At 42.2% G+C, this 16,510-nt stretch overlaps 1 protein-coding gene across 2 annotated transcripts in view; it reads left to right on the top strand.

Moving 5' to 3' along the window:
• Positions 1-15,950, top strand: part of sema3aa (sema domain, immunoglobulin domain (Ig), short basic domain, secreted, (semaphorin) 3Aa) — a 37,031-nt gene extending 21,081 nt beyond the window's left edge. Inside the window, exons 4-17 of one of the 2 annotated variants that reach the window (XM_008400625.2) lie at positions 460-576; positions 1,282-1,372; positions 1,462-1,581; positions 4,517-4,659; positions 4,793-4,907; positions 5,007-5,076; positions 7,456-7,600; positions 7,688-7,907; positions 8,876-8,967; positions 9,101-9,142; positions 9,358-9,515; positions 11,629-11,696; positions 11,791-11,939; positions 13,017-15,950. In XM_008400625.2, coding sequence (XP_008398847.1) covers positions 460-576; positions 1,282-1,372; positions 1,462-1,581; positions 4,517-4,659; positions 4,793-4,907; positions 5,007-5,076; positions 7,456-7,600; positions 7,688-7,907; positions 8,876-8,967; positions 9,101-9,142; positions 9,358-9,515; positions 11,629-11,696; positions 11,791-11,939; positions 13,017-13,724 — 2,238 coding nt within the window. In that variant the 3' untranslated portion in view covers positions 13,725-15,950. Of the gene's footprint in view, positions 1-456; positions 577-1,281; positions 1,373-1,461; positions 1,582-4,516; positions 4,660-4,792; positions 4,908-5,006; positions 5,077-7,455; positions 7,601-7,687; positions 7,908-8,875; positions 8,968-9,100; positions 9,143-9,357; positions 9,516-11,628; positions 11,697-11,790; positions 11,940-13,016 lie in introns of both variants that reach the window. The other variant, XM_008400624.2, reaches the window with a different exon arrangement.
• The last annotated feature ends 560 nt before the right edge of the window (positions 15,951-16,510 follow it).

Below are 16,510 nucleotides of genomic sequence, written 5' to 3'. Positions count from 1 at the left end.
AGTTGTCCCCCTGTAAAAGTCTGGCTTTTATGCAAGAGTGGCAACAAGAAAGCCAAAATTGTCCATCTCCCGATGTGCAAGCCTGGTAGAGACATGTAAAACGTGACCTGGCATAATTGGGCTGATTATGGTTGTGGTGGTTCTACAAAATGTTAACTCAGTGGATAAATGCAAATAAAGCCACAGGTTTCTTTTTATTATTTATTTTTTTTATTGTGTGTTACTTTCCTTTCCGCTCATTCACTGCTTTTTGCTGATTTATTGTATAAAATTCCCTTAAAATAAATTGTACTGTGACAAGATACAGAAGAAGTTCAATAACTATGAATACTTTTACAATTTTATTTACCAAAATGAGATTCCTCATGTCATTTACCTGCTTTATGTTCTGTATATTCCTTGTATAAAGTTATCTGTAGCGTTAAAGCCCTGGTGTTTCTTTTACTTGTGTTTCAGAAGGAGTGTTCTAATTTCATCCGGGTCCTTCAACCGTATAACCAGACCCATCTGTACATCTGTGGAACAGGAGCCTTCCACCCCATCTGCGCTTATCTGGAAATGGGCAAAAGAGCAGAGGTATTTGATTATTTAATATACCCCGAGATAATTTAATAGTTCTAGTTTTTCGGGGGCTTTTTAGTCTATTGGTGGATATGCAAAAGGCAATTGAAATGAGTGCTTACTTGTCGTAAAGAGCGACAACGCCGCTGCCGAATCTGAACTGTCTACCACAGAAATCACCTTTCCATTTGTGTTTTCTTTTGTGTGAGAAAAGATGGGCCAGCAAATAGTCCAGTTGTAGCAGCTGGATATTAAATAACTCTTCTCTTACATTAAAGATTAATCACTTTTCTCAGTAGAGGGCTGCAGGTTAATCAATGCACCAGCATGAGTTCTGCAGACCAATAATGGGCAGAGCTGTGAGTGCTTTCACCATTAAGACCTTATCTTAGACATTTGAGCTTAAAAAAAGTGCCATCACTAGATGAAAAAAAAAACCATCTTACTTATTTATGCTCTTTTCTACTTTACTTTACACTTCACTGTTGCAGAAACTGTTGTTGACCTGTGGCAGAACAGCCCAACTGTGTTATAAAAAAAAACAGCACATTACTCACTGCTCATGTCAGGCTGAATTTGTTTTGCATCCCAGCCCAAAATAGAACGCTATAATGAGAATACATTGTAACTCGAAACACAGACTATAAATGTACCTTCAACCGGGCTTATACGCGGTTTTCATTAGCCTCAAGCTGAACTTTGACCCCCTTTTCACCGCAGGACAACATATTCCGACTGGCCTCCCAATTTGAGAACGGCAGAGGGAAAAGCCCCTACGACCCCAAAATGCTTTCAGCGTCACTCCTGCTTGGTGAGTTTGACCGCCGCCTTTATCACCTCAAGGAACGCAGTCACCGTGGAGACGGTTCTTTCTTTCTGACTGGAACCACTCGTCTGCAGATGGAGAGCTGTACTCTGGAACATCTGCCGATTTCATGGGAAGGGACTTTGCCATTTTCCGTACCCTCGGAGACCATCATCCAATCAGAACAGAGCAGCACGATTCACGATGGCTTAATGGTATGATAAACTTTTTCTTCTTTAAGACAGAATAAATGACACATACTCTCCCTTATTTAATGCTTTAATTAAAACTTTTGGCTTTTTTTTTTTTATCTAAGTGAGAGAAAAAAAATAAGATAAACCCATTGCTTCACTTGTCAGTTTTAGGTTGGGACACATATGTTGTATGCAAAGATTGTTAAGGCCGTATGCCAGGGTCTGTTTTAGCCTCTTTGAAGGAGAAAAGCTTCCTTTAAATTTAAAACTTTGTGTTTGAAAACCACACCAGCTTCCCACAGGTAAAGCTTCCTGTAGAGGAGATGTCATGAGGGAGGGATCAGCCAATAAGAAGTGGACTTTGTTGTGGCCACCAGTAGATAGTTGATGGAGGAAACGGCCAACATTTGGACTTCCTCTACAGTTTCTGAGAAGTATTATTATTATTTGTACGAGCAAAACAGCGCAAAAATTAAAACGGTCTGAAAAGCAGCCGTTATTTTTGAGAAACCAGCCCTAGCAGCAAAACTGTGGGAGTTATTTTTGGCCGAATCATAAACTAATCATGAACAAATGAAGCAGGAGAACAAAACGTCAGGGCTTGGAGAATGTAAGTAAATTATCAAAATTCAAAGGTTGGTTAATGCTACGGTATTTGTACTAAGTTGTGGCCTTCCTCTTCAACCAACTGTTAAAAAGCCAACTTTTTTGGCTTTTTAAATTTTCAGCTTTCATCAATATTTACTTGTCAAGTAAAATTGGATAAGTGTGGTCTAAACCACCAGCACAGCCCACAATTAGAAAAGAAAAGAAAAAAGACGCTGCTGATCTTTTCATTAGACTTTGAAGCATTTAATTCTCCCCTAAGCCTCAGGTCTTGAAACATTTCCATTCATGCGCAGACATCAGATATCAGAGCTCATTCAGAGCGCCACTGGATTGTTCTTGTTCTAGTAAGATTAGAGCTGCAGTGAGGGTTATTGACTTCTCAGTCTCTCTGGCGATCTATCACCACTGCAAGAGGACTGAAAGAGCCACAAAAGGTCAGTTCGAACTTTTCCCTCAAACTGCGCCATCCCTTTTTCCTCCCTCTTTCCCACAGAACTAATCCACTTTCAGCTGTTTTCCTGTAGTGGAGTCAAATTCCTTCCAGTTCCTCTCAATCCCACCCATACCATCAAAATCACAAATACTGGTCTCGGTGGTGCTGATTACTGTGACGTATTAATAGGAGTCATTTAGAAGGGAGAAGTCTTTGTTATAGCTCTAATCCCCATCAATCTTTCACCTTGTTCAAACAAATACGCCGGGGATTGCAGCCGTTCGGCTCTGCGAAATCCAAACGGCGTCTCAACAAAGGGAGGATTGTAATTGCGTGGATTACTGGGGAGGGGATCTTCCATTGAGCCTTTATCAACAAGGTTACATGGTACTCGAACGTAACAAGAGCAATACTATGGAATGGATCAGTAATACCAGATGATTCTTAAAGGATTTAAGGTTAAATGGTAGTTTAGAGGTTGCTAGGTTTATTTATGGATTTCTTCACATTCTTATTCACCCTGAATCTGGCTCTGATATCCTCTGAATAAAGAGCTCTTTTGTCGATAACACGTGCGGTCAATTGAAAAACGCTTCTTCCTTTTTTTTAAGCTTAAAAGATTTCTGATGGCGTACATTTAGCAGCCCGTATTCGTCGTAAAAAGGTCTTGAGAAGTCTACATGATTTATAACAGAGTTCTCGCACCAACGCGGGCGATTATAAATCTGCTCCCCACTTTGGCCGCACTCTCCTTTTTCACAGCTACTCCATATCCTAAAAGGCTGTAGAGATGTAACATGGCACTGCTTGTTTCTACCCAGCTAACCCCCAAGCTTTTCAGACGGAGGCTCGATTTACGCTTTGTGATGATGCCTTTAGTGGTTGCGGTAGCTTTCTGCTCGCTAGTTCCCTAAATTCAGGCTTTTCCGAATTGCCTTGATAGTTTCTCAAACTTATGGTAATTATATATTTATTCAATTGTTATAAGAGCCATGTGTTTTTGTGAGGATGCGGTGTGGAGACGGAGGCTTTTATTGAATCTGGATCTGGAGCACTTATGGCACAAAGTGTGGGGTTGTTAGGAATTTACTGTGGTATAACTCAAAATACATCTGAACTGATTTCGGAGTCGTAACATCAGAGTACTGGATTTGAAATTGGAATTTAGAAATAATTAGGGACGTCATAATCTGGATTTTTGATTTCCCTGAAGCCTATCAGAGTCATTTATGAATAAACATTTGAAGATGCCATGTCCTGGATCAACATGTCATTAAAATCCAAGCAATATAAAAAATTCATTTTGCTCTAAAATGAGTTTCTGCTGAAAATTTATCTGAGTTAATACAGCTGCTGTCTGACATAAAAGATGTATTTTTATGTGAAGCAACATTTTTGCTCCCCATGTGTTTCCACTGCAATTATTTGGTTCACAAAAGTAATAGTGGAAAAATGCAAAGAAAGAAGAAATACAGTAAATTAATGTTTTGGAAATCAAAGATTTTGGACATCTCGTAGTCGAAATGTGCTTAATTTCACAATGTTATCCAGAAGGTATTCACAAAGATCAAAGTATTTTCCTTTTTTTCCAGACCAAATGTACCAGAAAAGTTCTTGCTTCACGAAAGATAATACAATTGTTGTCCCCAACAGGAACAGTCAGCTGGGAAGCTGTACATACCATGAAATATCATACAAATATCATGAAGAGAAAACCGAGATCTGTTACAATGGTGAAATAAATTCAGTGCACATAAAAATCAAATAATATATGTACAAAATACACTATTAATTGTTTTGTCAGGAAATCTGATATTTCATCTTAGGACATCACGTGACATTACAGTAGGCAAGTTAAGATTTGCTTTAATAATGTTTTTTTTGTTTTGTTTTGTTTTGTTTTTTTGGCTCCAGACCCCAGGTTTATTGGTGTAAACCTGATCCCTGAAAGTGACAACCCTGAGGACGACAAGATCTTCCTCTTTTTTAAAGAGAACGCAATGGACGGAGAGCACACCGGGAAGGCTACGATTGCCAGGATAGGACAACTGTGTAAGGTAACAACACACACAAACAGAATAAAATCCCTCTCACAACCTTAATCGTAATGACAACACCAGTGCCATTTAATTCTGTTCGAGGTATTCTGGGTACATGTAGAGCTGACAGAAATGTAATTTCTCTCTGCAGAATGACATGGGAGGTCACAGGAGCCTCGTGAACAAGTGGACTACTTTTCTAAAGGCTCGCCTCATCTGTTCAGTTCCCGGGGTCAATGGCATTGATACACACTTTGATGAACTGCGTAAGTGTGGGTTCTTAATTTGCAAAACTGAAAAAAAAAATAAAATAACGTTGACCATCCGTTTTAAAATGTTCTCTCATTTTTATGTCTGATTTCTAGAGGATGTATTTCTCATGAGCTCCAAGGACCCAAAGAATCCAGTTATCTACGCCGTATTCACCACTTCAAGGTACAGACCTTAAGTACAATGACCTTCAGTCTCTGCTTTAAGGGCTTAAATTCTCAAATAGCGTGACGAATTCTGGCCATATCGTATTTGTTTCGTCAATTTCCTGCCAGGAGATCAAAAGGAGTTGACTTATTTTTGTTGGCAAATCCAGTTTCTTTGTGTGTTATAAACATAGGTTTTATATTTTCTATTAGGTAATCATTAAATAACTTTATCTTTTTGTTTTTGGATATAATTTAGTTAGCATTTCAAGCCCAGCGGAGAATGTGATCGACCAAGCGTGGTCCAGTCGAAATTCCCAGACAGCACTCCTCTAATTCACTTACAGGTGTCCTACGGTTGTTTTCCTCTCCAATCAAAAAGCTCTCCACTTCTCTGCTTAGGAATTACTTTCATCCAATTCCCCCATTCCTCGCTACCTGTCCCCCCCATCGCCCCCCCATCTCATCGAAAGCCTGGCAAACCTTGCCGGGGAAATCTCATTACGGAGCATGAGGGAGCCAGAGAAACATGATATTCACTTAGCAGGAATGCGCGTTCCTCCCCTGGCCACCACCCCGGCCGTGAATGGGGATTTTCTCTGGGGCCGGGTGTGGCCCTTTTTAAGCATGTGGAGAGGTGAATTCATGGGGAAGGGCAGATAAATGAGCTGAAATGGCACAGATGGTGGCACTTATCGTGATGATGGTAAATTTGCATTCGGGGAAAGGAGGGGGCCCCTTTTTCTGTGTCCACTGCTGTGTTTGAGGGCCTTCGAAAGAGGACAATCACAGCCAACGATAAGATGAGCTGAATGGAACAGCGGTGCGGGCTAACGCATACGGACAGGCGCCTCGCGTCGCCACACCCGTATGGCTTTTCTCTGCTGAGGCTGGCGCGCGTTGGCGGGCGTCCACCTACGTGTTCGCATGCCTGCTGCACAGAATCACCCACGCACGTACACGCACACACACGTGCGCTCTAAAATTCAATTATGGGGCTTTGAGGAATTAAAGGGGTTTAATTGGTTTTCTAAGTGGCCGATTTTCAGAGATGAATAGACCAGACACTCAGAAGGAACTGACTTTTAATATCACTGCTTAATGAGGCACACGGAAGCCGTAACTGACAGATCAATGTTGGATTGTGCCCCTGCGCGCGTGTGTGTGTGTGTGTGTGTGTATTTAGCATATTATTTTGGTTGTGTGTCTGCACAAACACATAACCGCTCGTCTTCCCGAGCGCGCATATTGGAGTGTCTTTTCTTGCCCCTGGAGTTAATTGAATTTCTTTGTAATTAACATTTCCAAATGCTAATCCATTCATCTTCCATGCTTTGGTGAATAATGTTGGCCATGTGTGTGTGTGTGTATGCCAGCCACATCCCTAATTAGCCTGATACAAATTCCCACCGCAGTCAGCAACACAAAGGACATCTTGAATGTTCCTGAGACATTTGGTTTGTCAGATGTGCTGAAGATCGGCTTCATGAAATAAAATCTTACATGTGGGCATCTGGCAAAAAAATATGAATTAAATGCTGGATGTACGTGAGTAAACTTTAGAATATTTTTAAGAGCTAACAGACTAAATCAAATAATAATCCAAGGCTTAAATCAAAGGTTCCTACTACACATTTTTTATGTCAATACTCAACGTTTTTCCAGACTCGAGGTTCTAGTTTTTATGTGTATAGTGGTTGGGTAGCTGGGTAGGCTTCCATCCTTTTATAGACTGTGTAGGAGCCCTGTAATAAAAAAGAAAAAAGAAATAAGTTTTAAACATGACTGAATGATAATTGACTTAAGTTCAAATTATCACTGTGTCGTTGTATGATCATATAATATTCTTTGGGAATTACCAAATTCCCCATCTAGATGAGTCAATGCGTAAATTGCTGCAATCTGTTTGACCCTACAAAGCATAGACTGGATAGGTGCCCCCTCTCCCACCCCCACTCTGTTTTTTTCCACATGACTGTTCTTTGCCTGTTTGGAGCTCATATGAACAGGGAAGGCGAAATCCATCCATCTGGCACAGGCAAAGGCTAGCAAAAATATTGGAAGGGATTTTAAGAAAAGCTCTCTAGCAGGTCTTCGGTTTTGTTGGTGGCGTGCCCAAATTCCTGTCTGTTCTCACGGGGCTGAGAACAGTCAGAGAGAAGTTCCAATCTGTCATCTAGTACTTAGGTAATGACAGCCTCGCTCCTCTCCATCTTTGTGTGATGAAGGGTCATTTTGTTGTCTTTCCTCGGTGTTCCGCAAAGACCCTAATCCCGGCCTTGTGCCCAATCATTTATGAATCCCCCTTGTTTGTCTATAATAAACCTTTCCTCCCCCTCCCCGTTCTGCATACTTTTGCACTCTCACCCTTTCTGCGTTTGACGTTCTCTCTCCACAGTAACATATTCAAAGGCTCGGCGGTGTGCATGTACAGCATGGCTGACATCAGGAGGGTTTTCCTGGGTCCCTATGCCCACAGAGACGGGCCCAATTACCAATGGGTCCCTTTCCAGGGGAGAGTGCCCTACCCCCGCCCTGGCACTGTAAGTGTTGAGCTACAGAACATAACCATTTTCAGAGAAATACATATGTAAAACCACTTAAATTATTATTATTATTTAACATTTTAGTGCCCCAGCAAAACATTCGGAGGTTTTGATTCCACCAAGGATCTTCCAGACGATGTCATCACCTTCGCCAGGGGTCATCCTGCCATGTACAACCCAGTGCACCCAATTGGGGGACGACCCATCATGGTTCGAACGGATGTGGACTACCAGTTCTCCCAGCTGGTGGTGGACAGAGTCGAAGCAGAGGACGGGCAATACGATGTCATGTTCATAGGCACAGGTACAATCATTCTGTGCTTTTCTTTTCTTCCAATCAAAGCAAATTAGCCTGAAACAGACTCACGGTGGCTTCTTGCAAACACACACAACAACAGACTTGATGGTACATTGAGATTTCGTGTCCTGGAAAACACAGAGAAGCATGTAATTTTAAAGTGGAAAGAAAAGAAAGCACCCAAAAAAAATGTGTGGGCATCTTTTAAATGTGCAGGTCTGGGCCGAACGTTATCTAGACCATTCGGTTGTGGTTTTAGCTGGATTTTTAGGAATGTTGTCAAACCCTTCCCTATTGTTCAAGGGTATCTAGTTCTATTTTTGAGTAGTTTTCACAGTGTCACAGAGCAACTGGGTTTATGCACTGAATAAATGACAGATGAACTCTACACGTTTAGGACTTGTATTATGATAAAATGTTTTAAACCATTTCTAATTTTTCTTAATTTCTCAATTATGCGCTTTATTGTGTTGGCCTGTGACATGGAAAAAAAAAAACTGAAATAGTACAAAATACTACATTTCCTACTACAGTACATCTGCTAGAACCAGCTGCTGGAAGAGGGAAAAAAGCAGCATCTGCTGGGCTAACCAAAAGATCCATCCCTAAATGGTTGTTCCTTGTTGGTCTTAACTGCTGTGAAGTGATCAGAAAATAAGCATTTATGTCTCGGTTTTGTTCTCATGACTTCTGGCTCAGCTCCTCATTCTTTCTCAAGCTCATTTTACCACAACGATTCTGACCACACTCGATCAATCTATTCCCCCTGCTGACAGAAAAGGGGCATAAATGGCCGAGTCATCTCATATTTAAAATGCTTAAATGCACCGTATTGGACAATTGAGGAGTGAAATGACTGAGAGAAAAGATGCATGGGGGGGGATTTAAGTATTTGGATCAGTTGACCTATTCTAGAAAGTTAAAAACACAATGAGTCAGACACACTTTGTCATATTTTCATCTGTTTTCTTCAGATATGGGAACAGTGCTAAAAGTGGTAACGATTCCCAGAGAGAGCTGGCATGACCTGGAGGAGGTTGTGCTTGAGGAGATGACCGTTTTCAGGGTAAGACGTCGAAAACGAAGCCAATCTACCAGATTGTCCGTATTGCATATCTTTTGTTGTTTTTTTTCTTCCAACTCCGTGTTTTTCATCACTAGTATTGTAAACTTCACTGCCTCGTGTTTGTTTTGCGCAGGAGCCTACTCCCATTACGGCTATGGAGCTTTCCACCAAACAGGTAAAAGCTTGTTTTCGCACGGCATCGTTACACCGTAAATGTTCAAGCCAAGTGATTGAAGAAGCGCTTGTTGGTTTTTCACCAAACGGAGATCACGTCCCTTCCTCCAACAACAAAAACCCACAAGCGACTTCTTTTCTTTGTGAGTAATTTTCCAGGCGAGCCACGCGGGGACGTTTAATTTTACGTGCTGGCCTTTTCTTTCGCTCCCACAGCAACAGCTGTACCTTGGCTCAGCCCTGGGAGTATCACAGATGTCCTTACACCGCTGCGAGGTGTATGGGAAAGCCTGCGCCGAGTGCTGCCTGGCCAGAGACCCTTACTGCGCTTGGGATGGCGCTGAGTGCTCCAGATACTTTCCTACCGCCAAGAGGTAGGAGCTTAGACACATTTAAAACTCCTCTTTAAGCTTCGTTTGTCCTCTGAGAATTTGCTACGGCCGTATGTCTTTTCTTTCTAATCACGTCAATGAATACAGTCGCTCCTCGGAGCTATCGCTACACCTGCGAGCTGCATTTGAAGGTGTGGCTAAAAAAATCAAAAAGAAAAAAAAACATAGACACAATTCACATGCCAGACCACCTAAACATGGAAGTGATCAGATTATTACAGACACACACAGAAAAAAAAAAACAACCTCTCGTTAAATACGCGCAAGCACAAGTATGCATTCCAAGAAATACAATCCGGGAACCTGAGTTAGTATTCCTGCCAGCAGCAATTTTGTGTCCATCACCCCACAGCCCAGGCTACACACACACACACACACACACACACACACACACACACACACTCATAAATATACATACTCCAGCTCACATGCACTAAATTATAGCCAACAGGAGCTGTCTGACCGCTTCACCCTGCAGCCAGGAGGTATGAACACCCTCAAATTACCCGGCGCTGTAACCAGCAGGCTTGAGCCGACCGCTGCAGCTCTCACACACATCGAGCGACACCAGCCCTCTGTCTCATTCATCCAGGACTTCTCACACCAGCAGAATTGGGCGAGTGAGTTTACTCCAGCCTGGCAGGGTTACAGCCGAGATGGCACACCCCATGGTTAAAGGCCAGGGCTGGCTCCTCTCAGGTCTTGTCGACACGGCACATAGTTTTCCTCCCTTGAACAAGAAAGGGACATAAAAAGACCGAAATGTCAACCCACAAAATGCACAGAGAGTGTTTGAGCAGTAGAGAACATGTTGTTAAAGCAGGGAGGAGGAGAGAACATCCCTTATTTACTTTGGATTTGAAAACATATTTTCTTGGAATTTATGTGATAGACCAACACAAAGTAGTTCATGATGTTGAATAAGACTTGATAAGATAGATTATGCATTTGTCATGGGTCCCGCACTGCTAAATAAAAATGCAATTACCCCGAGAAATCAACAAATTATCACGTCCAACCCACAGGTGTATAACGCATTCTCATTCTTTCTGTGAAATCCTTGGGGGATTTTTAAAGAACTTCATTTTTCCCTGTTGGACAAAATTGTCCCCACAGCATGATGCTACTACTACCATAGACAGATATTGTATCAACAGTGATGTGGAGTCTAGTTCTTTTTGCCATTTTTCCTTAAACGCCAGAATTGTAGTGTGCATGACTAATTCTTTATAATTTCCCCAGATTAATTAAGTTACCATATAAAAATGCGCCTCTTGCTTAGGTGGCAGTCGTGCCACACACTGTTCATTTTCAGATTGCATTGGATTTTATTTCTGGGTGCCGGAATAAAGAGTAGAACAACAAAAATGAAGCATGTAGCATTTTTCTTCTAAGTAGCAATTATACACTAATTAGCATTTTATAAAATTCCAATAAATGTTTGTAGTTATAATGTGACAAATAAAAAAAAAATCAAAAACATAATTTACTGAGCATTTTAACAAACTTTTTGTGTCTTTTTTTTTTTGGTTTTCGCTGCTCAGCGTCTTTCCGTTCAGCCCTAAAGTTGAGCTCACCTCATTTTCTTCTTACATCACGAGTCGGCCTGTCAACAGTTTTAAACCGTGACAGTTAGAAGTGGGGGGGGGGGGTGGATAAGGGCGGGAGACATTCACAGCTATTCAGTAAAGCCGCACTATGAAAATGCTTCACCATTATGTTAGAAACCCAAATGACGTAGTGGAATTTCACAAAGAGATGACAAAAAAAAGAGGCTTTTCTCAATGGCAAAAAATTCAGAATGTGTTCCGTAACAACGGCTCGGCGGAGGGAAATGAAGCGAGGCATTGCCTTGATTAGCAGGCTTACGTTTCTGACTTTCTTTCCAGATTCTAGGATTTATTGTTTATTTTTGCTCCATTTATGCGAATAAGCAGTGGTATAAAGCGTGAACTCCATGCCATTCTTCAGCTGCGTTGGGTAATATTACCCTCTAGTGTTTGAAATCGAACAGTGCATGACATAAAACCGGTGGCAGGGGTCAGCATAACATGGATTTCTTCCCTGATGTTTTAAACTGTCGTTTCAACCACAGGAGAACCAGGCGACAAGACATCAGAAACGGAGATCCGCTCTCGCAGTGCTCAGACCTTCAACATCACGGTACTCAAAAACTCCCTCCCACATGTGCGCCGTCTTCCAATGATGCCAATTTCTCTGACTGTTTTTCTTTTCTTTTCTTTTTTTCTTTTGTTAGACGACATGGACGGCTTGGGAGGCAGCATAGAGGACAGGAGTGTGTTCGGTGTGGAAAACAGCAGCATGTTTCTGGAGTGCAGCCCCAAATCTCAAAGAGCGCTGATTTACTGGCAGCTGCAGAGGCCCAATGATGATCGCAAGCAGGAGGTTTGTGTGCGCATTTGTGCAAGCATGTGCCGTTTTGTGTCAAATAGGGAGCATCTTTGAAAAACGGGGACATTTCTGGATGTAAATTCTGTGCCTTTAGCAGTAGAGATTATAAGCGATAAAAAAAAAAATCTATAACTTTTGCAGATAAAAAGACTTTTTACTCCCTTGCTCTATTCTCTGAGCCAAACCCTTTGTTATCTTTAACTCACAGAACTCAAAGTGCAGAAAAAGCCATGGGTGTGGATGTTTAGGGTCGCTTTCATGACCCGAGGATGTAACCAATTACATTTCAGAAAGATTTGCACTGTGGCGTTATTTTTCTAGCTGGTCAGTGAGAGCGTGTTGTTTCAGGATCCGGTAAGAGAGAGAGAAATGGGATACAGGAAGCCGAGTTGAGCTACAGAGCCGTGGGTCCGAAGATTTATCTGATGCAAAACAAAGACGTTTTATAAGTTGGCCTGAACGGATATTACAGCTGGATTAGAAACACAGAATATGATATGTGTCGAAGTAAAAAAACGATCGGGCAGACCCTTCCCTTAGCCTTTTTCAGTGTCACAAACTGCAATTGGGATTTTATGTTATGGCACAACAGGAAGTGGTGCATAAAGTGGAGTTGAAAAGTTGGAATACGTGGTTTTTAAACATGATACAACAGTGACAGGTGACTTTGTGCACGGTTTCATCAGCAGTTATCTTAAAGTTGCTTCAAGAAAATGAAAGATCACAAAGGAAAACAATTTCTGCAGTAGTCTAAAGTTGCTATTTGTTTAAATACACAACAAAGAAATTGGGTGTAAATGTTAGTAATGTGGCGCTGTGCGACTCAGTTTGCAGTGGTAGGCTTGGGTTCAGTTTCCAGTCTCGGATCATTTGCTGCATGTCTTCCCTTTTCTCCCCCCCTTATTTCCTGTCCACTTTCTGTACAAGAAAGGCCACTAAAGCCTAAGAAATAAAACATAAAAAGTTGGTCCATGAAAAGCTGTGCATGCATTAAATGTGGTTTAAACTCATTAAGCTTCCACTGTGTTGTTGCTAATTTGTGTTCTTGTTGCGTCTGTGTTTCTGTGTCAGATTAAGATGGATGATCGGGTGCTGCGTACAGACCAGGGTCTGTTGCTCCGCAGCCTGTCCCTGTCTGACACGGGAGTCTATCACTGCCAGGCGGTGGAACACGGCTTCATTCAGCCCCTGCAGCGTCTCAACCTGCAGGTCATCCCCACCCAGAGACTGGGGGACATTCTGCCCGGGCTGCCCAGCGCAGGGGCCGGCGCAGGTAACTCGGCCAAGCACAGGGTCTGGTACAGAGATTTCCTGTCCCTCCTAGACCACCCGGAGCTGAACAGCGTGGAGGAATTTTGCGACAGAGTTTGGAAGAAAGAGCGCAAACAGAAGAAGGCGAAAGCTCCCAACAGCAACGGCAAATCTGACGGTGCCCCAAGCGCCGCGGCGCGACCCAAGGCTGCGGCCCCCACCGCTCAGAAACAGCAGGCTAGTCCGCCAAACAGCAGGCCGTGGCTTCAAGCTGGAGATCCGGTGGGGGAGGGGCCAACTCGGAGCCAGAGCACCCAGAAAGGTCAACCGAATCTGAGCGCGGCCCCTAAAAGCGGCCCGAAGACGCAGAACGGAGCAAAGGTGCAGGGCGGCCCGGGCGGGTCGCAGGTCGCGGGGGGCGCTCGGGTCAGCAGCCAGCACACGGCAAAATGGAGACGGATGCAGGAAAACAAGAAGGGACGCAACAGGAGGACCCATGAGCTCCAAAGACCCCCACGTAGCGTTTGAGAAAAGGAGCTGGGATGCACACCTTCAAGCAAATCTACACACGTACAAGCACAAAGCCATGCATCAGCATCAGCACATACTATGGGTTGTGAATCCAGTATAATATAAAACAAACAAACAAAAAAAAAAACATCCAGCACATTTTCTGAGATAACCTACATGAACTACATCCTTGTAACAAAAGCAAGACGACTGGACAGAACTTGTGAAAAAGACGAGCAGAGGATTGAAAGCCGGGAATGCTTTCGACAAAGTTGTAAGAACTCGCCTGTTTACCTGAGAAAACATTCTGGCAGACGCTCTTTCAAACCTCCTGTACATAAGCTACAAATATAAGACTGGGACTGGAAAAAAATGTTAAGTCACGGATTTGCCTGACTTCTAACGCTGACCGGACAGCCGCAGGGACGTTAATGCATTTGCAGACATTTCACGCAAAGCAGAAGCGAATGATCCACTGCGACCTGCTTCCACATGTGAACTTGATACACTAGGAAAGAGGTTGGAAAAAATTGTACTCTGAGGAACTTTGTAAGGAGAAGAGCAGAGCAACAACAGCGCCCTCGAAGCGGGAAAGAGAAGGGTTCACCTCGACGTGTGCACGACTTGCACCAGTAGTTCTCAAACAAAGAAAAAACACAAAGGAAACATGCAAAGTTATACCACTGTGCAGACCAAGTTCTTCATCATAACCAATTCCTCTGAGGCTGGGAAGGCATTGTGCATGTTGTTGTCAATCAATATTTTAATAAGCTATTTTCTTTACTCCTTACCTTACGAGAGTCTGAGTTTCCTGTTACGTTTGCTTCCTTTTTCACAATCTGCTTCCTTCGATCGAGGTGCACACATCCTCTAAAAAAAGAAAAGACAGTTCCTTGCAAAAGTACTCGCATCAATTAAGCCTTTCGCAGCAAACTACTTCAGATACTCGTGTATTTTCAAGATTTTATGACATAGCCCAGCATAAAGTTGCACATTACTGTGAGGTGGAAAGAAATGGACACGTGGCTTTTGATTTTTTTTTTTCTCTAAATGAAAATCTGTTTTGGTACTTAGTAAAACCACCTTTTGCTGCAACTGCAGCTCAGAGTCTTTGCTAAGGGCTCAGTCAGTTTGAGTGCAGAGCGCCTATGAACAGCAGTGTTCAAGTCTTATATCACCATTCTCATGTGGATTTACATTTAGGCGATTTTAACACATGAAAACAATCTGCATTCTTTCTGTCCATCTTTCCATCACCTCTGGACAGCTCTCCTGTCCCGGTTGAAGAAAAGCATTTCCACAGCATGATGCTGCCACCATCGTGCTCCACTGTAGGAACGGCGCGATTGGAGTGTTGGAGTGTTAGTTTTTCTCCACATGCGGCATTTTTGCATGTTGACAAATAGACAGAGCATCTTCTTTTACATGCTTAAAAGTAGATTAATTGGGCCCTAATTAATCTGGTTCAAATAATTAGGGACAGATTTTAGGAGTGTGTGACTTGATAGTTTTCCATCAGACAACAGATTTTTTTCACCTGAGATGTTGATGTTTCCACGATCACCTTTGGTTGCTTTTCTGATTGTGCTCTTCCTGACCAGCCTGTCAAGTTTAGCTAGTCTTAGGGGTTTGCAGCTGCCATGTACTCCTTTGATTTTCAGATATCAGATGAAGCATCACTCTATATTTGGTCATAGCTTGGGATGTAGTTTCATAGCCTAACTTTACTTTAAATTTCTCCACAACTTCTTCAACCTGTCTGCCATGTTCCTTGGTCTTCATGATGCTGTTTGTTCAATATTGTCCATTAAGAAGCCTGTGAGGCCTCCACAGTTTAGCTGTATTTACATTGATAATAACGTACACAGAGGTGAACACTATTAATTAGGTAACTTCTGAAGGCTGTTTGTTGTTCTGCTTTTTTTTTTTTTTTTCTTCATTTTTTTATATTTACGGGTATCAACATAAAGGGTGCTGAATAAAAACTGCATGCCACACTTTTCAGATTTGTCCTTGTGAAAAGTTTGGAGAAGCTTGCATCCTATTCTTTCCATTTCACGACTGTGTCCACCACTTTGTCGTAGCGGACGAAAGCGTGTCGAGGTTTGTCGTGGCGACGAGACAAAACGCGACAAAGTTTAGGAATACTATTGTAAGGCACTGCCCTGTTCTTTATGTGCATAATCCCATCTGCCCCCTGAATTTCCTGAGTAACTTATGATGTTAATACTTTTTTTTTTTTTTTTTTTTAAATGAATAAAAACTGGGACAAAAATCCCAGTTCAAAGCTATGCTGAAAACCCAGTCTGAATTGCTTTGTGTACATATATACATCAACCTTAACTATCTGTGTATATACAGTAAAATGACAGTACAAGAGCACCATTTAATTATTATTTATTGTTCTTTTTTTTTCGTGAAAGGTTTGGATTTATTTTTGATATATTTTTGCTCATCAGTGCATTGGCAAAAACGATGACATCAGCAACAAAGTCTAGTTACCGGACCAACTGGCAAAAGTTTTATTGAAGAGCGTCCCCCCTTTTTTAAGGGGGGGGGGAGGATAAAGTGTCAAGTTTAGCACGACAACTTTTTTGTGGCTTCACTAATCTCATTTTTGACAACGATAAGCACAATTTTGATCTCTCTTGCCTTCCGTCATGCCCTCTTTCTCTCTCGACCCGTCCGCCACGTCCTCATTTCACCTAGTAAGCTGTTATGTGTAAGATAATTCTCCGAACTGAAAAACATTAGCTGTGAATCTCTGTAAGAAATAGTGGAGAATATTGTTAAATCTAGTCTGA

The sequence above is a fragment of the Poecilia reticulata genome, linkage group LG23, assembly GCF_000633615.1.
Source record: "Poecilia reticulata strain Guanapo linkage group LG23, Guppy_female_1.0+MT, whole genome shotgun sequence".
NCBI classification, from domain to species: Eukaryota; Metazoa; Chordata; class Actinopteri; order Cyprinodontiformes; family Poeciliidae; genus Poecilia; species Poecilia reticulata.
This window is presented reverse-complemented; position numbering and strand designations above follow the sequence as displayed.